Source organism: Rana temporaria, chromosome 5 (genome assembly GCF_905171775.1).
Source record: "Rana temporaria chromosome 5, aRanTem1.1, whole genome shotgun sequence".
Classification (NCBI taxonomy): domain Eukaryota; kingdom Metazoa; phylum Chordata; class Amphibia; order Anura; family Ranidae; genus Rana; species Rana temporaria.
Window position 1 is genome coordinate 144,299,469 of NC_053493.1, and position 22,087 is coordinate 144,321,555.

Genomic DNA, 22,087 nt, shown 5'->3' on the forward strand with positions numbered 1-22,087 from the left:
ATTTTCAGTTCTCATTGGCTGTCCTAGCTTATTAGTTGAGCCTATTATGTCGTAGAGCTTATTTACATACTGTATACATTTAAAAGTGTAGGATGATAAAAATACTTTTATCTCTAAATAATGTTTAACAATAGCTAAATTATTGCTGTTTTTAACCATTTTCCGGTTTGTTTGTGTGGAATTACACTAATCCATAAATCCAAACCTATAAGAAAAGGGTAGTTTAATAGTTTTTTTCTCACAACGTTAGATTTTATGGTAAGGACAAATAGGCACCTGAATTCTCATTATAAATGTTGGTTTATTATTCTATCCAAATCTCATCAACTAGAAGAACAAATATGATAAAAGGTCAGCATCAAATGCATACAGATTTTTTTTATAAATCTTCTGTAAGTTCTGCCACCTAAATTGCTTTATAATCTACTGTTATTATCAGATATATTGCATTTTTTTTGCATTGAACCACCTAGGTTTTTTATTACTCATATACTTTACATTTTTAGCCTGATGCTTCCACATCTGTCTTCGACGTACAGACTGAACCAACTCGTGAAGTGATGGTAAGCCTTTTGTTATATTAAAAAAAATTAGAAAAATATATGGTGCTTATATCATTAACATGCAAAATGTTACTCAGGGGCAATCCTTAAAAAAATTACGGTACATAGTTACATAGATAGTCTGGTTGAAAAAAGACAGAAGTCCATCTAGTTCAACCAATTAAAGGAAAAAAAAACAAAACAAATATCTTCAGTATGTATAATATGAAGAAAGTATGTAGAATATGAAGCAGGAAGCAGGCAGTAAGTTCACTCAACTGGATTTACAACAGGAGGGATTTTCCAACACAATGCAATATATATATATATATTATATATATATATATATATATATATATATATATATATATATATATATTGTATATAAAACTAAACTCTGCACAAGGTCAATGTTGGAACAGAATCACTCAGTTAAACTTTGCACACACTAGTAATTGTTTTTTGTTCAACCCAGTAGGACTAAACAAAAAAACTGACTGCTCAGAGAAGCTACTGTACTAACATTCCAACTTTAGTACAGAAATCTCCCCTGCTGTTCTACTGTGTTCTGACACTGCCCCCCTTCCCCCCACCAGAACACTCAAGCCAATGGCTGAGAGCACTGATTGGGAGCTGATCGGCAGACCTTTTTCGGTCATGCCCCTTTGATAGAAGTTGGCCAAAATCCCGGCTTCTGACGGTCTGTTGGACTGACTCCAGTACACACGGCCAAATGTCGGCAGATTTCTATTGAACCATCCAATGTCACCCGACACCCACTGGACCATGTGTACTAGGCTTAAGGTATAGTCCAAAATACACATAAAACAGGGGATGAATGTATTTTTAATCTGTATATATGTATGCTCCCCCCTCAACCGTACAGAGAAAAAATCAAGTTCAGGTAAGGCTTTAGTCCTACTATCTTGTGTGTCTGAATTTGTTTATTGGCCACAAAAACACAAACATCAGGTAAGGTAAAAGTAAAAAGTTCCATATTGACATGAACATATGCTTCAGTACTTGAAACTGGATTTTGGGGAAAACAAAAATAGGAAACTTAGATGTCACAATTGAAAATATGGAAATAAACAGGCAAGAACTCAGGTGATGGTACTGAATCATAAACTATATGTGAAAAAAAAAATGAGGATGTGGGGAGGAGAGTAAAAAGCCCTGCCTTCTGGATGAGCTAAATGCTATGGATCACTAAGCTGGGGGGCTGCTGTAAAGGAGGATAGTAAAGTTTCTGTGGTTTGAGGATGTGGTTGAAGAATAGATTTTTCCCTACATTTATCTTTCTGATTGTCTATTACAGTGTTGAAATGCCTCCTATTAGGAGGGGAAACTGCATGTAGGGAGCTTGGTGTGCGGTGACTACCCAGAAAAGGTATTTTGTAGAGGAATTGGGGGCATAGACATTAGTCACTATAAGGTCTGTCTTAGAGATAGGAAGGTGAATAGTCAAAAGACGCCCTTCCTCATCGTAAGGACACAATGTCACAAAGGAGGTTTTTGTGTATGAGGATAAGGACACCCGCTTTGCCTTTTACAGTGTCTGAACCAAGAGTTTGGCCTACCCAGAACTTGCGCATACGCCAGAAGTCAGCCAATGGGAGATGAGTCTCCTGGAGAGGTGCAATGTCTGTTTTCAATCTCTTTAAGTGCCGGATTTTTGCTATGCGTTTGTGGGGGTGTCGGAGCCCTTTGACATTCCATGAAATGATTTTCATTGTGTCAAAAGGGTTTGAGATTATGTTAAAGTGACGTGCTTGTTGTCAGACAATGGACCTGTGGAATATTTACTAGGTCAGTGGTCAGGGATGGAGGTGGGGGAGAGTGGGGAAGGCTGTAACAGAGGGCTTTAGAACAACAACATTTAAATAACAGTAACAGTTAGCCTGAACAGTCAAACAGAGGTGTTAAGCATTAAGATTCTGAAAGGCCAGGAGAAGGTCTTAGTAAAGCCCCTTTTCAGCAGTGTTTTTGGAATCCTGAGGTGTTTGAGTAGCGAAACCTTTTTGTTGGATCCCTATGGGGGCTACGCTAATCCCTGGGACCTTTAGGGCATTGATTGGTTTCCATGGGGGATAGATCCTGGGGATGTGGAAGTATGTTTGTAGATATGAGGCAGCTTTGTCTTCCCTGCCTGTTCAGGCTGGGATCTAGGGGTCCCCTTGTAAAAGAGGGCTTTCAGGTTTTGATAAGCCCCCTGCTCACAGACCCCCACAACCACTGGCCAAGGTTGTGGCTAACAGGCCCTTGCTCCTATCAACATGGGGACAAGGTGCTTTGGGGGGACGAACCCCCCCTCTCCTGGCCTGCAGAGTTGCATGTTCGGATAAGGGTCTGGTACTGTATGGATCATGAGGGGAACCCCACACCGTTTAAAAAAAAGGCCTGGTATAATTTACTGCTATTATCAGATCAATTGCATTTTTTTACATTGAAACACCTAGGTTTTTTATTACTCACATACTTTACATTTTCAGCCTGATACTTCCACATCTGTCTTTGACGTACAGACTGAACCAACTCGTGAAGTGATGGTAAGCCTTTTGTTATATTAAAAAAAATTACCTCGTTAGTCTTGTTTAAAAAAAGACACAAGTCCACCTAGTTCAACCAATAAAAGGAAAACAAAAACAGATATCCTTAGTATGTATAATATGAAGAAAGTATGTAGAATATGAAGCAGGCAGTAAGTACACTCAATGGGACTTACAACAGGAGGAATTTTCTCAGGACATCAGTGATACGAGTGGAACATAACTCTGTTAGCGATCCCAAGTTGTAGGCCCCTGGGAGGCCTATGATCCTTAGGTTGTTGTGTCGCAAATTGTTTTCCAGGTCATCTAGCTTCTCTATTATATATTTCTGGGTCTGAGATGCCTGGTGTGCAGCCACTTGAGAGCCCTTTGCCTCCTACTCCAGATCTGATATGCGTTGTTCCACTTCATTAGGCCTGCCTGCTCTCTGAGCTCCCTCCAGTGATGATCCATCCCTGCAGGCACTGCCCTGTCCACAGCAGCAGTGATCATAGGGGAGAGCAGGGCTGTCACTGCTTAGGCGATCCTGCTGTACTGTTCCTCCGTGGTTTACTGTTCCTCCGTGGTGGCGTTGAACAGTGTGGGCTATGTATGAGGCAGGGTTCATGGAGGAAACGTCAGCCATCTTGGCTAGCTGGGGGCCGAACGTTGGATTGGGCTTTGCGACGTGTGTGGCTGTCCCCCCAATCCCTACCAGTCCCTTATCTGAGCATACACCCTGGCAGGCCCCCTAAAGCACCCCGTCCCCATGTTGATGGGAACAAGGGCTTCTTCCCCACAACCCTGGCCTGTGATTGTGGGGGTCTGTGGGCAGGGGGCTTATGGGAGTTTGGAAGCCCTCTTTAACAAGGGGTTTCTCAGATCCCAGCCCTCCACCCAATGTGAATGAGTAGGGGTTACATTGAACCCTTACTCATTCACCAAAAAGTGTCAAAAGTAAATAAAAACACAAAGACAAAATCTCCCGCCATCTGACAGCTCTTGAAAAGCTAAGAAATGGGGCCAACCGGCAATTTTACTGAGTGCCCCATTACCCAGGTGATGTCATCGACCCAGCATGCTCCAGTAGATGACGTCTCAAGGGGGCGGGGTCATCCAATGACAAAATTGGGTGACCCCACCCATTAGCTATTTACGAACTGTCAGATAGTGGAGCTAGCACACGACATGAGCCTTCGTCAGGATTGTAGGGGATTTTTTTGGGGTCGGTGGTAGTGGCGGGCGTCATGATTATTGATGGATCTACACCAGGGGACATTTATTTAGATTTTTAAAAAAAGGAATTGTCAAAAACTTGTATTGTGCTTTTATTTACTTTTTACACTTTTATTGGTAAATGAGTAAGCCCTACTCATTAACATGGTGGGGGCTGGGATCTAGGGGCCCGCTTGTAAAAGAGAGCTTTCAGATTTTGACAAGTCCCCTGACCACAGACCCCCACAACCACTGGCCAGGGTTGTGGCTAAAAGGCCCTTTCCCCCCTCAACATGTAGACAAGGTGCTTTGGGAGGTCAAGCCCCCCCTCTCCTGGCCTGCTGAGTTTCATGCTCGGATAAGGGTCTGGTACTGTATGGATCATGATGAGGGGAACCCTACACCGTTTAAAAAAAAGGGCCTGGTATAATCTACTGCTATTATCAGATATATTGCAATTTTATTACATTGAACCACCTACGTTTTTTATTACTCACATACTTTACATTTTTAGCCTGACGTTTCCACATCTGTCTTCGACGTACAGACTGAACCAACTCATGAAGTGATGGTAAGCCTTTTGTTATATAAAAAAAAATTAACATGCATAATGTTACTTGAAAAAGTTAAATATTTACATCGTTAGTCTTGTTTAAAAAAAGACCCAAGTCCACCTAGTTTAACCAATAAAAGGAAAAAACAACAGATATCCTTAGTATGTATAATATGAAGAAAGTATGTAGAATATGAAGCAGGCAGTAAGTACACTCAATGGGACTTACAACAGGAGGAATTTTCTCAGGACATCAGGGATACGAGTGGAACATAACTCTGTTAGCAATCCCAAGTTGTAGGCCCCTGGGAGGCCTATGATCCTTAGGCTGTTGTGTCGCAAACTGTTTTCCTGGTCATCTAGCTTCCCTATTATATATTTCTGGGTCTGAGATGCCTGGTGTGCAGCCACTTGAGAGCCCTTTGCCTACTCCAGATCTGATATGCGTTGTTCCACTTCATTAAGCCTGCCTGCTCTCTGAGCTCCCTCCAGTGCTGATCTATCCCTGCAGTCACTGCCCTTGTCCATAGCAGCAGTAATCATAGGGGAGAGCAGGGCTGCCACTGCTTGGGCCATCCTGCTGTACTGTTTCTCCATGGTGTACTGTTCCTCCATGGTGGCGTTGAACAGTGTGGGCTGCGTATGAGGCAGGGTTCATGGAGGAAACGTCAGCCATCTTGGCTAGCTGGGGGCCAAAAGTTGGATTGGGCTTTGCGACGTGTGTTAAGAAGTGGGAGGTCGCTGGCATCCTAAACAACCATGACTTATCTGCTGTCAGCAGGATTCCTCGCTGACATCAGAATGTAAATGAAACAAATGCTGATAAAAAAAACAGGTGTGGCGGTCCCCCCAATCTCTACCAGTCCCTTATCTGAGCATACACCCTGGCAGGCCCCCTAAAGCACCCTGTCCCCATGTTGATGGGAACAAGGGCTTCTTCCCCACAACCCTGGCCTGTGATTGTGGGGGTCTGTGGGCAGGGGGCTTATGGGAGTTTGGAAGCCCTCTTTAACAAGGGGTTTTTCAGATCCCAGCCCTCCACCCAATGTGAATGAGTAGGGGTTACATTGAACCCTTACTCATTTACCAAAAAGTGTCAAAAGTAAATAAAAACACAAAGACAAAAGCTCCTGCCATCTGACAGCTCTGGAAAAGCTAAGGAATGGGACCACCCGGCAATGTCACTGAGTGCCCCATTACCCGGGTGATGTCATCGACCCAGCATGCTCCAGTAGATGATGTCTCGAGGGGGCGGGGTCATCCAATGACAAAATTGGGTGACCCCACCCGTTAGCTATTTAAGAACTGTCAGATGGCGGAGCTGGCAGACGACATGAGCCTTCGTCAGGATTGGAGGGGATTTTTTTGGGGTCGGCGGTAGTGGCGGGCGTCGTGATTATTGATGGATCTACACCAGGGGACATTTATTTAGATTTTTTTAATAAAGAAATTGTCAAAAACTTGTATTGTGTTTTTATTTACTTTTTACACTTTTTTTGGTAAATAAGTAAGCCCTACTCATTCACATGGTGGGGGCTGGGATCTAGGGGCCCGCTTGTAAAAGAGGGCTTTTAGATTCTGACAAGTCCCCTGACCACAGACCCCACAACCACTGGCCAGGGTTGTGGCTAAAAGGCACTTGCCCCCCTCAACATGGGGACAAGCCCTCTCCTGGCCTGCTGAGTTTCATGCTCAGATAAGGGCCTGGTACTGTATGGATTATGATGAGGGGAACCCTACACCGTTTAAAAAAAAGGGCCTGGTATAATCTACTGCTATTATCAGATATATTGCAATTTTATTAAATTGAACCACCTAGGTTTTTTATAAATCACATACTTTACATTTTTAGCCTGATGTTTCCACATCTGTCTTCGACGTACAGACTGAACCAACTCATGAAGTGATGGTAAGTCTTTTGTTATATATAAAAAAAACTATTTAATAAAACATATGGTTCTTATACAGTGGGGATCGAAAGTTTGGGCACCCCAGGTAAAAATTTGTATTAATGTGCATAACGAAGCCAAGGAAAGATGGAAAAAATCTCCAAAAGGCATCAATTTACAGATTAGACATTCTTATAATATGTAAAAAAAAAGTTAGATTTTATTTCCATCATTTACACTTTCAAAATTACAGAAAACAAAAAATGAATTTATAGCATGCACTGCCCCCTTTGCAAAGCTGAGACCTGCCAGTGTCATGGATTGCTCTCAATCATTGTCTGGAAAGACCAGGTGATGTCAATCTCAAAGGTTTTAAATGCCCAGACTCATCTGACCTTGCCCCAACAATCAGCACCATGGGTTCTTCTAAGCAGTTGTCTAGAAAACTGAAACTGAAAATAGTTGATGCTCACAAAGCTGGAGAAGGCTATAAGAAGATAGCAAAGCATTTTCAGATGTCAATATCCTCTGTTCGGAATGTAATTAAGAAATGGCAGTCATCAGGAACAGTGGAAGTTAAAGCAAGATCTGAAAGACCAAGAAAAATATCAGACAGAACAGCTCGCAGGATTGTGAGAAAAGCAATTCAAAACCCATGTTTGACTGCATGATCCCTCCAGAAAGATCTGGCAGACACTGGAGTTGTGGTACACTGTTCCACTATAAAGTGATACTTGTACAAATATGGTCTTCATGGAAGAGTCATCATAAGAAAACCTCTTCTACGTCCTCACCACAAAAATCAGTGTTTGAACTTTGCAAATGAACATATAGACAAACCTGATGCATTTTGGAAACAAGTTCTGTGGACCGATGAGGTTAAAATATAACTTTTTGGCTGGAATGAGCAAAGGTACGTTTGGAGACGAAAGGGCACAGAATTTAATGAAAAGAACCTCTGTCCAACTGTTAAGCATGGGGGTGGATCAATCATGCTTTGGGTTGTATTGCAGCCAGTGGCACAGAGAACATTTCACAAGTAGAAGGAAACATGGATTCAATAAAATTTCAGCAAATTTTGGATGGTAACTTGATGCCATCTGTGAAAAAGCTGAGGTTAAATAGAGGATGGCTTCTACAAATGGATAATGATCCTAAACACACCTCAAAATCCACAGGGGATTACATGACCTTCACAATCTCCTGACCCCAACATAATTGAAAATCTATGGTTAGACCTTAAAAGAGCAGTGGGTGACAGACAGCCCAGAAATCTCAAAGAACTGGAAGACTTTTGTAAGGAAGAATGGGCAAAGATACCTCAAACAAGAATTGAAAGACTCTTGGCTGGCTACAAAAAGCGTTTACAAGCTGTGATACTTGCCAAAGGGGGCAGTACAAGATATTAACTCTGCAGGGTGCCCAAACTTTTGCAGGCGCCATTTTTTTGTTTTCTGTAATTTTGAAAGTGTAAATGATGGAAATAAAATCTAACTTTTTTTGACATATTATAAGAATGTCTAATCTGTAATTTGATGCCTTTTGGAGATTTTTCCATCTTTCCTTGGCTTCGTTATGCACATTATTAAAAAAAATTTCCTGGGGTGCCTAAACTTTCGATCCCCACTGTATCATTAACATACAAAATTAAAAAGTTAGTTTGGTTGAAAAAAGACACAAGTCCATCTAGTTCAACCAATATAAGGAAAACAAAAAATATGCTTAGTATGTATAACATGAAGAAAGTATTTAGAATATGAAGCAGGCAGTAAGTACACTCAACAGGACTTACAACAGGAGGAATTTTCTCAGGGCCTCAGGGATACCAAGTTGTAAGTCCCTGGGAGGCCTAAGATCCTTAGCCTGGTGCGTGACAAGCTGTTTTCCAGGTCATCTAGCTTCTCCATTATATATTTCTGGGTCTGAGATGCCTGGTGTGCAGCCGCTTGAGAGCCCTTTACCTCATTCTCCAGATCTGATATGCGCTGTTCCACCTCATTGAGCCTGCCTGCCTGCTCTCCAGAGCTGATCTATCCCTGCAGTTACTGCCCTGTCCACAGCAGCAGTGATTGTGGGGGAGAGCAGGGCCACCACTGCTTGGGCCATCCTGCTGTAGCATCTTTGGAGCGAAGAAGAAGCAGTGTGGTTAACACTTGTCCACCGCTCCTGCCCATTGAAATCAATGGGACAGCGCAGCTATACTGCTGGCAATACGCTGCTGCAGCACTGCAATGCTGGCGGTTTTAACCCTTTCTCAGCCGCTAGCAGGGGTTAAAAGCGCCCGCTAGTGGCCGAAATGCGCAGCAAATCCACCCATAGCGCTGGCTAAAAAAAAAGCAGAGTTTTACCGCCAATGCTATGGGTGTGAAAGGGGTCCAACAACCAGCTATTCTTCACACAGAATTTGAATCGGGCGATCATTTTTCCACTGATCCAAATTCAAATTGTTCCAAAAATTTGGAATTCGTTAGATAATATACAGGATTGAACGAATTTCAACAAAATTCATTACTATTTTATTAACCAAAAATGTGTCCCAATGTATATTTGGACCGAAATAAAGTGCACAGCTGACTGAAGATCCAAATATAACATCCTTCCTTGACATCTTATTCAGCGATATGGCTGTTATTTTCATTTCTCATTGGCTATCCTTGTTATCCTATCCTTGTTAAAATTGACCACCATTATGGCACATAATAGCTTATTAGTTGAGCCTATTATGTCATACAGCTTATTTACATATTGTATACATTTAAAAAGTGTAGGATGATACAAAATAAATGTATCTCTAAATGATGTTAAACAACAGGTAAATGATGTCTGTTTTTAACCATTTTCCAGTTTGTTTGTGTGGAATTACACTAATCCATAAATCCAAACCTACAAGCAAAAGGTAGTTTAAAAAAAAAAATTCTCACAAAGTTAGATTTTATGGTAAGGAAAATAGGCACCTGACTTCTCATTATAAATGTTCATTTATTTTTCTATCCAAATCGCATCTAGAGGAACAAATATTAAAAAAATGGAGCATCAAATGCATACAGATTTATTATAAATCTGCTGTAAATTCTGCCACCTAACTTTATGATCTACAGCTATTATGAGATATAAAAGAAAACACTGTGCAGCGCTAGTGGGTGATATTGTGCTTCATATAAATTAATAATTGAACATGAAAATCATTCTGGAATAGGCTGAAATTAGCCAGAATAATGAAGAAATAAAAATTAAAATTAAAAAATGATGTATAAAAGAAAAAAAGTCTTTAGAAGCCGTGAAGTAAAGTTCATGTGACTTTATCCAATAATTTTTCCTTGTGGGAGAAAGTGGGTTGTGCAAACAGTGTGAAAGCTCTTGATTGATGTGAGATAAGCTGTCACCAATACACCCGTGAAGAAGGATATGATTGCCTGCTTACCAGATGAAAATACTGTTTTGCATCAGTCTAATAGGGCCTGTGGGAAGTCTGGTCTCCCAGTACCTTAGCCGTCAGGATAATCACAATATAGCTCAGCATACAATCTCCTCTGCTCACAAGTGAGAGGTGAGTCGGGAGGAAGTAGTGAGGAGACGTTGCTGGAAGAGGCAGCAGAGGAGATTCTTCGGATTGTATGCTGAGCTATATTGTGATTATCCTGACGGCTAAGGTACTGGCAGACCAGACTTCCCACAGGCCCTATTAGACTGATACAAAACAGTCTTTTCATCTGGTAAGCAGGCAATCATATCCTTCTTCACGGGTGTATTGGTGACAGCTTATCTCACATCAATCAAGAGCTTTCACACTGTTTGCACAACCCACTTTCTCCCACAAGGAAAAATTATTGGATAAAGTCACATGAACTTTACTTCACGGCTTCTAAAGACTTTTTTTCTTTTATACATCATTTTTTAATTTTAATTTTTATTTCTTCATTATTCTGGCTAATTTCAGCCTATTCCAGAATGATTTTCATGTTCAATTATTAATTTATATGAAGCACAATATCACCCACTAGCGCTGCACAGTTTTTTCTTTTTTATGGTTACCAAGTTGTTGTACACAATTTTAGTGCAAGCAGCTGTTTACATTTGTATTTCAATATTTAATTTAGCGCAGCGTCAACCTTCGGGTTTTTTTCTATCTCTATTATGAGATATATTGCAATTTTATTACATTGAACCACCTAGGTTTTTTATTACTCACATACTTTACATTTTTAGCCTGATGCTTCCACATCTGTATTTGACGTACAGACTGAACCAACTCGTGAAGTGATGGTAAGTCTTTTGTTATATTTAAAATATATTTTTAGAAAAACATATGGTGCTTACTGTACTGTATATCATTAACATACAAAATGTTACTCAGGTGCAATCCTTGAAAAAGTTATATAGTTAGTCTGGTTCAATAAATAAAAGGAGAAAATAAATAATATCCTTAGTATGTATAATGTAAAGAAAGTATGTAGAATATGAAGCGGGCAGTAAGTACACTCAATTGGACTTGACACAAGTAGACAAACTAAACTCTGCACAAGGAACTCCCTAGATCAATGTTGGTACAGAATCATTCAGTTAAACTTCGCACACACTAGTAATTGTTTTTCCTTCAACCCAGTAGGGCTGAATAAAAAATATAACAGCTCAGGAGGAGCCGCTGTACTAACATTCCAACTTTAGTACAGTGATCTCCCCTGCTGTTCTATTGTGTTCTGGCACTCCCCCCCCCCCCTCCCCCGCCAGAACACTCAAGCCAATGGCTGAGAATACTGATTGGGAGCCGATTGGCAGACCTTTTTCGGCCAAATGGCCGGCTTCTGTCGGACTGACTCCAGTACACATGGCTGAATGTCAGCAGGGTTTCTATTGACCTGTTTGATGCCACCCGACACCCATTGATGCCACCTGACACCTGCCACCCCGTGTGTAATAGGCTTAAGGTATAGTCGAAAATACACATAAAACAGGGGATGAGTGTATTTTTAATCTGTATATATGTATGCTCCCCCTCCTTGACTGTAGGGAGAAAAAAAAATCAAGTTCAGGTAAGGCTTTAGTACTACTACCTTGTGTGTCTGAATTTGTTTATTGGCCACAAAAACACAAACATCAGGTAAGGTAAAAGATATAAGTTCCATATTGACATAACCATATACTTCATTACTTGAGACTGGATTTTGGGGAAAACAAAAATGGGAAACTTAAATGTCACAATTGCAAAGATGGAAATAAGCAGGCAAGAACTCGGGTGATGGTACCGAATCATAAACTATATATGAACAAAAAAAATGAAATAACAGATCGTAGACATACAGTATGATTATTGTCACTGAGAATGAAAATAAGGGAAGTTCAACATTTTGGGTTATTGCCAGAACAGGTACCGAGGTGAAATCTTGCAATGTGGACATTTGTTCAGGTAGCAACTAAGGGCTCTTTCACACGTCGGCTCAGTTTTTTAGATCAGTTTTTTTTTCATCAGTTGATCCGTTTTTCCATCAGTTTTTCGTCCGTTTTCTGTCAGTTTTTCATCAGTTTTTCCATCCGTTTTTTCATCCGTTTTTTTTTTGTTTTTTTGGGGGGCTTTTTACATATTTTGATGAAAAATGGATGTTAGCGGATCGGATGGTAAACGGATCATCCGCTAACGTCCGTTTTTCGTCCGTTCCGTTTTTTTGACGGAAGAAAAATAGGGTTTTCTTCCGTCCAAAAAAACGGAACTTAACGCAGACGGATGCTAACGGACGTTAACCCATAGGGAAGCATTGCGGTCCGTTAACGGACGTCCAAAAAACGGACAAACGGTACGGACGTGTGAAAGAGCCTTAGGGCTCTTTCACACGGAGTGGACCGTTTCCGGGTCTTCTCCGTGTGTCTCCGTCAGCTCAGCGGGGGTCCCCGCTCAGCTGTCGGCGGATAGGGCGGTCCCCGCACACAGTGCAGGGACCGTCCTGTCTCTGCTCCGCTCTGCCCTATGGGGAACCTGATGCAGACGGACCGTCTGTCCGTCTGCATCAGTTCCGCTCCGCCGAACGGAAGAAAAATAGGGTTTCTTCCGTTCGGAAAAGCGGATCCCGACTGACGTGGACGCTAGTGGATGCTCCATCCGCTAACGGACGCTTCCCCATAGGGCTTCATTACAAGTCCGTTAACGGACTTGTAATGAGCGGACGAACGGTCCGCTAGTGTGAAAGGACCCTTAAGAACTAAAAGCCTTTAAAGTAAAAAATTAAATGAGCAAAAAATGGAAGAATATCATCACCCTAGTATGTTAATGAAGAAAAATACGAGACCAACCCCAATAGTCAACAGAGAAAGTGGGCTATTGCTGTATCTCCCATAGACTTAATAGAAAGTAGTTTAAAACATATTGTGATATTTTATTAATACAAAGGCTAAAAGTTCATATATCCAGATATAGTAATAAACAAACATACATCACATATTTACAAAAGCACTAACACAAAAGCACATATTACACTGGTAATGTGACACCCTAGCTGGTACATAGAATCCAGGGTCTATAGCAGATTAGTCCTCGTGTAGTGTCTGTTATTCTCCAGGAGGAATTTTTTTAAAACATTGTCTGTAAGTGTCGGTTCACACTACAGCGGCATAAACGTCGGCACAACTTTGCGAGGCAACTTCAAGTCACCTCCACAACAGGCAACTTTGCCAGTGGCCAATCAAACAATAATCAGCCCTGTGGTAGGGAGGGGTTTGCCTCAAGAAAACGAATTTCTCTTCCTGTAAAGTTGCTTCAGTTAAGACACTGATCCGACTTTGGAGGCAATTTCAATTGAAATCAATGGGTAGAAGTCGCCTTGAAGTAGTACAGTAAAATTTTCTGAAGTCGGAGCGACTTCAGTAGTGGAGAGGAAGTAAACCCTCTGAAGCACATCTTTAAAAAAAAAAAAAAACTTCAAAAGAAAGGCTTAATGAGCTAGTATGCACTAGCTCATTATGAATTACTTATGAATTACTTACCTGAGATCAAAGCCCCCTAAGTGACTCTCGTCCCTCACCTCCGTCGCCATCGCCGCCATTGACACCCGAGTTACTTCCAGGTATGCGCACGGGAGCTGCCAGTGACAACACGATCGCCCCCACTAATGGCACACTCAGTGCACCTGCGCCATTGTCTGCGGCGCATGCCTTTTCAGCAAATATCTCCTAAACCGTGTGCACCTACAGGTAAGCCTTAATCTAATCTTACCCGTGGTTAAAGTGGTCTATATGGGTTTGCAACCACTTTAAGATGGCTCTCATTGAGTATGGAGTGTCCGATCACAGTAAAGGAATGTCAAGAGGTAATAAGGGAGATGAAACCAGGTAAATCACCAGGGCCAGATGGTTATACGTTAGCATATTATAAAACTTTTCAAGACAAATTAATACCAAAATTCCTAGAGGCCTTTAACTCACTGAAAGAAGGACATCAGATGAGAAGAGAAACATTAGGAGCTCACATTGCCGTCATCCCCAAGGAAGGGAAAGATCCTACAGTCTGCGCGAGCTATCGACCAATATCGTTGCTAAATATAGACTTAAAAATATTCTCAAAGATAATTGCAAATAAACTGGCAACTAATATCCCATCACTCATACACCCAGACCAAGTAGGTTTTGTACCGGGAAGAGAAGGTAGGGAGAACACACAAAGGGTGCTAAACACCATTTACTTGGCCCAAGTACACCATAAACCACTAGCACTTATTTCGACCGACGCGGAAAAAGCTTTCGATCGGGTAGACTGGGGCTTTTTGAAGGCTACATTAGAACATATAGGGCTAGGAGTGGGCATGCAGAAGTGGATCGCTAGCCTTTACTCATGTCCGTCGGCAAGGGTGAAGGTGAATGAGGTACTATCGGACCCATTCCCAATTGGGAATGGTACCAGGCAAGGATGCCCACTCTCCCCGATTATTTTTATCCTAACACTGGAGCCGCTATTGAGGACAATTCGATTAAATGCAGATATAAGAGGATTTCAGATCAAAGGAACGGAACATAAAGTAGCTGCTTTTGCGGATGATCTATTGTTCTCAATAGCGGCTCCCGAATTATCATTACCCCCCTTGATGAGAGAGATAAGGGCATATGGTGACCTCTCTAACTTTAAAGTAAATTATAGTAAGTCAGAGGCAATGGGGTTAGAAATAAATAAACAAATAAAAGATCTCTTGACAACAAATTTTTCCTTTAAATGGTCGGACTCTCACATACTCTACCTAGGGACAAAAATTCCCAAAAATTTAAACAGAATTCTCGAATTGAATTTTATACCGTTGGTAAGGCAAATGAAATCTGATTTCATCAGATGGGAAAAAGAGACGTATTCCTGGTTTGGGAAAATCAGCATCTTAAAAATGAACGTGTTACCAAGATTGCTCTATTTATTCCAAACCCTACCGGTAAAGATCCCGCCGAGTTTTCTAAGGGATATAAGATCTAGGTTCGCGAAGTTTATATGGTCAGGGAAAGCAGCGAGAACCCGAAGGGAAATACTAACCTTACCCAAGGAGAAAGGGGGAGTGGGGTTCCCAGACCCAGTAGGTTACTATGAAGCAACACATATGTCAAGAGTGATCGAATGGTGCATGCAGGAGAAGCATAAACCTTGGTTACTTATAGAGCAGAAAATTACGAATATCCCTTTGGAGGGATTGGCATGGATACAAGAAGTAGATATACCAGGGGTAGTTAAGAAACACCCAACCATAGGGGCGACCCTGAGCGTTGTGAAAAAATTATTCAGGAAAACAAAACTCTCGACTTCTCCAAGTCCACTCACTCCGGTCATAGGTAACCCAAAATTTCAAATTGGGATCATAGATCCACATTTTAAGACGGTAAAAAGAGCAGGCTGGAGCAGAGTAATACATTTTGAGGGAGAGAACCCAAGGTTCAGAAATGAGGAAAGAAATGAGGTAATAAGAGAGGAACTCGATCCAATGAGACAAAACCAATTAAAAACAGCCACTAGAGCTTTGAACCCAAAAGGAAGTCCACTTAGAGACCTCTCAGGATATGAGGAACTGTGTCTCAAGGGAGGGGAGCTGAGACACGGTCTCTCGTTGATGTATAGTCTATGGGTGGAGGAAACATCATCGAGTGAGTTGCCGTTTATACGAGCATGGGAAAAGGAGTTAGAGGTGGTTTTCTCTGAAAATCAGATAACAAAAATATTTAATTTTACACACAAAGCTTCCCTGGCTACCAGATACCAAGAAGGTGGCTACAAAATCTTAACCAGGTGGTATAAAACCCCTGTAGTATTAAACCGGATATTTCCGGAAGTTTCAGACAGCTGCTGGCGATGCGGAAAGGAAAAGGGTACCATGTTACACCTTTTTTGGTCTTGTGAGAAGATAGAGGACTTTTGGAAAATGGTCATGGACACTGTTAAAGACATTGTGGAGGTGGATCTGGGAAGGAATCCTGCTACTTATTTATTGTTAGATATACCAGTCTCCATGGCCAGGTTCAAAAGTTCCTTGATAAGACATCTACTGGTTGCAGCAAGGGCCTGTATTCCAATCTTGTGGAAAAGTACAAATATTCCAAATAAACAGCAATGGCTAAATAGAATTTCAGAAATCCAACAAATGGAAAAGCTTACCATGGGCATTAGAGAACAAGAGGAGAAATACAGAGCGATATGGATTCCCTACGCAAGATACAGAGAAGGATAGCTATGAGAAAGGAGGGGAGGGGGAGGGGCGTGAGCAGGAGTGACCCAGGGAGGGGGTTTTCCCCTTCCTTCTTTTTTTTTTTTTTTTTTTGGGGGGGAAAGGGAGGGGGGAAGGGGGGGAGTATTTTGGAATAGGAGGTGGTTAAGTGTACAGTAATACAGTAAAATACAGAAATTCCGAGGCAGTGAAGAGGATGGTAATAGTAATTGCATTAATATACGGAATTCAGAAATGCTTTTTTTGTTTATGTGTTTGTAAATGTAACATTATAGTACTAACCATTCAATGTGGAAAAGGAGAAGGAAAACAATGATAAAATAAAGAATTAAAAAAAAAAAAAGATGGCTCTCATTCACTTTAATGTCATTTCTCATGTCGCGCGACTTGGGGTGACACAAGTCGGATCCCAAGTCGCGGTAGTGTGAACGAGCACTAACGAAAGACAGCAATAAGCCAAGCCAACTACTAAATATAATATATAATAAAAAGCATGGTACAAAAATGATGCACACATAATACAAATATCATATTGCAGGTGGAAGCCACAAGCATGCTTACCAACAAGAGCCAGTGTCTGCAAGGGGCCAAGGCTGATAGCACCGGTACATCTCCCCCAAAGCAGACACAGGGGGAAAACAGGCGCAAAGACAGGAGCACCTCCAGATACCTAGTGTACCACAGGGCACACTAGGAACAAAATGTGTATACTCAATACACAAATCATGAAAAGAAGGGAAAAAAAGGAAAAAGTATCAGACAGGTATCTGATACCTTTTCCTCTTTCTTCCACTTCTTGTCATGGCTTTTACAGCACATTTCTCTATTTCGTTAAGGTTCATTTCCACAGATTGGTTTGTTTACCAAATATGAAAATGGCTTTGGGTAACATTTTACATTTTGTGAGGTATTATTAACATATGTTACACTGATGCTAATACTTCTTTACTTACTTGTCATTTAACTTTATTGTGCATGACCTTGCTTACACAATAAGATATAACAGTTGAAGTGATTTTTTCATTAACTTAACAATTGTAGAAATTCTTTGAAAAGCAGCATCAGAGTGAGAGTCATTTTAAACTGGAATCTCCATCTACAATCAGGGATTGTTTACAGCATATATTGAAAATAAAAAGGTTTTCTTATTAATAAAATCGAACTTAGTTAGTAAATGTTTTGCATTGCCGAAAATCAAGGTGGAGACTGATGTAGCTGCCCCCAGTGAAACCAGTGCTGAGGAGATACAGCCTGCCCCTGATGTTCCTGATGAAAGCGCTAAAGTTGAGGAGCAAAATGAGCTAGCAGAAAAGACAGTGGTGAGTTTGAATAAACATCAGCTCATATGCTCCATCAACTCATGTACTCCATTCTATCACATGCCATCATGCTTATATCTCTTGACTACATCACCTGAGACCAATGTCATTAGGTGTTGAACAGGATTTCCTACAATTTATTTAGCTTTGCATGAAACTGAATATTAATAAATACTTACTAACATTAAACCTTAATTTTTTTATTTTATTTATTAAAATAATAAACATGTATACTTACCTGCTTGGTGCAATGGTTTTGCACAGAGCAGCCCCCGATTCTCTTCTTCTGGGATCTCCCAAAGATCTTTCGGCCCCTCCTCTTCAGCACGTACCCCCATGGAAAGTCGCATTTCATGAGGGCAACCGGGCGGTCTCTTTTCCGAGGTGGTTGCCCCACCCCCGCTCTCTCATCACAGCATTTGATTGACAGCTGCTATCAATCTGCACATTGCTGAATTGGAACTGTTAAGAGGTGGCACATAGTCAAAGGAAACAACCTGTAAGACTTGAGCATCTTTTGTTTTGAGGCATCAGGATTGAATTTTGCTTAATTTAAACTAAAAGTTTCAATTAGGTTCCAAACATCATCAATAAATATATCATCAATAAATCCATCCTTCATCTCATAATCATTTTCATACAAGTCTAACATCCTATAAAATGGTATTATCTGTATCCTGCCTGTAAAGGAAAATATTGAACCTGAAGAAACCAAGACAGCTGAAGAAGCTGAGAAAGAGGGCAGCAAGGTAGGTGACTGCCCTGTTTATTGAGAATCCAGATAAATTCATATTTTCTCATATTTAGTTTGAATATAAAAAAAATGTGTTCACTATTTTGAGTTAAATATAACATCTTTTTTAATACCATATTTATCGGGGTATTGCGTGCACCCGCGTATAGCGTGCACCCCCAACCTGGAAGGGAAATGTCATAAAAAATTACTTACAGTTTGAATGCCCCTCGTCGGTGTCTTGCCCGGCGTCCATCAGCGGCCTTGTCCGGTCCGACATCCATCTGCGGCCTCAGTGGTGTCCTCCCGCACTGTCTCTGAGTCGAATCCCCGCTTCCCGCGCTGTGTTTGAACGCCGCCGCTGCTGACATATACCAAGCGCAGTACACTCAGGCACGCTCGGGTACGCTCGGCTTCTAGGAGGCGTTACAGAGCGTGACCGCGAGCGAAGCCGAGCCTGGCCGAATATACCCGAGTGTACTGTGCTCGGTATATGTCTGCGGCACAGTTCAAACTCAGCGTGGGAAGCGGGTATCGGTGTATATCGCGCACCCACGATTTTCCCCTTATTTTAAAGGGGAAAAAAGTGCACGGTATATGCCGATAAATATGGTACTTTTTATTCCATTTGCATTGCATAGCGATCTGTTATACAAATGACTACTTCTAAATGTCATAACCTAATAAATGTAAGAATGCATTTTTATAAGAAAAAAATAAAACATTTTAAACATCTTTTTCAGTTTAAAGGTTGAGATAAGTCTTAGTAGAGTAGAAATCAAGGAAATTTACTAATCTATTTCTTTATTAGGGATTTGACTCTATAGCTTTTTGTCCTGAATCCTGATTTAAAATGGTCTAGTAAAGGAAATGTAATGGCTGCTACATATATATATATATATATATATATATATATATATATATATATATATTGCAAAGTTGTAAATTAACTTTATTTGTATTGTATTGTGTGATATCATTGTGAGTTCTTAAAGGTAAAGCAGTGTCGTTTAGGGGCACAATACATTTTTTATGTATATCACCTTGTCCTGGGGAAACTAAGGAGCCGTGGAGGAAAAGGAGGGCTTCTGTTCTTAAAGAGATGATTATAGGAAAACCTTAAAGTGAATCTGTGTTTTTCCCACACATACACTCACCTTCCTGTCACTTCCCTGCCACTCCCTTTAACTGATGTGAGCAAAGGAAAAACACATGTAAGCTACAAGTCACCAAAGTCTAAGCTTACATTGGGTGAGGGCTTCCCGTGAAACATCACTTATTGACCAAGTAGTGTCACATGTGGTGAGCCACACTGTACCTGAAGTAAGGGGCATTTCCTATGGCTCTTGGTATTGAATAATGTGGTAAAAAGGTGAAGAGAGGGTATATAAATGCTGTAAAAATGGTGATAAGCGCTCAGGAAAAGAATCCCTAAATATATCCTAGGGTGCAAATCCACAAATAAAATGTGATAATACAAAAAACACCTAGTATTAAAACTTAAGGTGGCTGATGGTCACAAAAAAAGTCTAAAACCAAATCCAAAAGTGATCAAAAAGAGTGTCCTAAAATGTAATATTGAAGGGATGGTTTCAACTTCTTCCCTGGAGATTGTGACTTGATAAAAAGGTTTAAACTCAATATCATCCGTGCCCAGTCTCCCAGAACTCTCACCTTAGTGTCACTAAATAGTGCATGTAGTATGGGTATAAAGGCCTCCAGGGGGGTATTTCACTGTTCTCTCCAGCTCCTCTCCAACGCTGTGTGTAGAAGCTACTCGACTTTATTGATCCCACTGGTCCCAGAGGATCCTATAAACCTAATAAAGTGCTCAGCGCACCATATGGAATACGAGAGGAAAAGGAGAAACGTATACCTCCAAAGGTGAAATATTGACAAAAAAATGGGTGGACTTTATTAGTAATGCGTGGGGACTCTTACAATCAAATTATAAAGATCAGCATAAATGTAAACAAGATGCGGCGTGAGGGGTCACGTGAGATTGACGCAGACCGGAAGTAACCAGAGGAGACGTAAGACACTGCATCTTGTTTACATTTATGCTGATCTTTATAATTTGATTGTAAGAGTCCACACGCATTACTAGGTATCCCGTCCCCCCTCCCCAATTGTGGCACCGGAGGGGGGACGGGATACCACCGGAGGGGGGGGGGACTCAGAGGAGCGGAAGTTCCACTTTAGGGGGAAACTCCACTTTAAAGTTTAATTTGAGGTTGCTGCAACTGAAAAACATTTACAGATAGGAGGCTGAATGTACCAGCAGTAAGGCATGATGGTCGGTGTATATGGAAACATATGCAATGATATTTAATTTAATTAATTAAGCTGGGGAAACAGCATATAGTTCTCTTAACAAGAAGAATCTGCAATCTGATTGGTGAGAAGTCTCAGTGTAATGTAACGAATGCACTTGATATGAAAAATATATCTTATGCCGCGCACACACAATCGGTTCGTCTGATGAAAACGGTCTGATGGACCGTTTTCATCAGACGAACCGATCGTGTGTGGGCCCATCAGTTTTTTATCCATCGGTGAAAAAACTAGGAACTTGTTTTAAAATTATCTGATGGTTAAAAAACACTGCACACTGCATGGCTGCATTGGTCTGCATGGCTGCATTGGTCTGCATGGCTGTCGCCCCAGAAGGATGCCTCTTCAAAAGATAATGCACAAGAAAGCCCACAAACAGTTTGCTGAAGACCAGGAGACTAAGAAAATGGATTACTAGAACCATGTCCTGTGGCCTGATGAGACCAAGATAAACTTTTTTGGTTCAGATGGTGTCAAGTGTGTGTGGCAGCAACCAGGTGAGGAGTACAAAGGCAAGTGTGTCTTGCCTACAGTCAAGCATAGTAGTGAGAATATCATGGTCTGGGGCTGCATGAATGCTGCCCGCACTGGGAATCTAAAAATCATTGAGGGAACCATGAATGCCAACATGTACTGTGACATACTGAAGCAGAGCATGATCCCCTCCCTCCTGTGACTGGGCCGCAGGGCAGTATTCCAACATAACGACCCCAAACATACCTCCAAGAGGACCACTGCCTACTTAAGAAGCTGAGGGTAAATGTGATAGACTGGCCAAGCATATCTCCAGACCTAAACCCTAATAAGCATCTGTGGAGCATGCTGAAATGTAAGGTGGAGAAGGGCAACCTTTCTAACATCCACCAGCTCCGTGATGTCCTCATGGAGGAGTAGAAGAGGACTCCAGTGGCAACCTGTGAAGCTCTGGTGAACTCCATGCCCAAGGATGTGCTGGAAAATAATAGTGGCCACACAAAATATTGACACTTTGGGCCCAATTTGTACATTTCACTTAGGGGTGTACTCACTTTTGTTGCCAGTGGTTTAGACATTAATGGCTGTGTGTTGAGTTATTTTCAGGGGACGTCACATTTACACTGTTATACACGCTACACACTCACTACTTTACATTGTAGAAAAGTGTCATTTATTCAGTGTTGTCACATCAAAAGATATAATAAAATATTTACAAAAATGTGAGGGGTGTACACACTTTTGTGAGATACTGTGGGCCAGATTCAGATAGGTCAGCGGATCTTTAGATCCGCGTAACCTATCTGAGTTACGATCCGCCGCC

At 41.3% G+C, this 22,087-nt stretch overlaps 1 protein-coding gene across 11 annotated transcripts in view; it reads left to right on the top strand.

Moving 5' to 3' along the window:
• LOC120940381 (amphiphysin-like) overlaps positions 1 to 22,087 on the top strand; it is a 288,182-nt gene that overhangs the window by 250,568 nt on the left and 15,527 nt on the right. For 2 of the 11 annotated variants that reach the window (XM_040353191.1, XM_040353192.1), the window contains 7 exons: positions 507 to 563; positions 3,035 to 3,091; positions 4,800 to 4,856; positions 6,691 to 6,747; positions 10,934 to 10,990; positions 17,604 to 17,723; positions 18,413 to 18,472. In XM_040353191.1, the coding sequence (XP_040209125.1) occupies positions 507 to 563; positions 3,035 to 3,091; positions 4,800 to 4,856; positions 6,691 to 6,747; positions 10,934 to 10,990; positions 17,604 to 17,723; positions 18,413 to 18,472 (465 nt within the window). The remainder of the gene's footprint in view (positions 1 to 506; positions 564 to 3,034; positions 3,092 to 4,799; positions 4,857 to 6,690; positions 6,748 to 10,933; positions 10,991 to 17,603; positions 17,724 to 18,412; positions 18,473 to 22,087) is intronic. The other 9 variants (XM_040353198.1, XM_040353197.1, XM_040353193.1 and 6 more) reach the window with 9 other exon arrangements.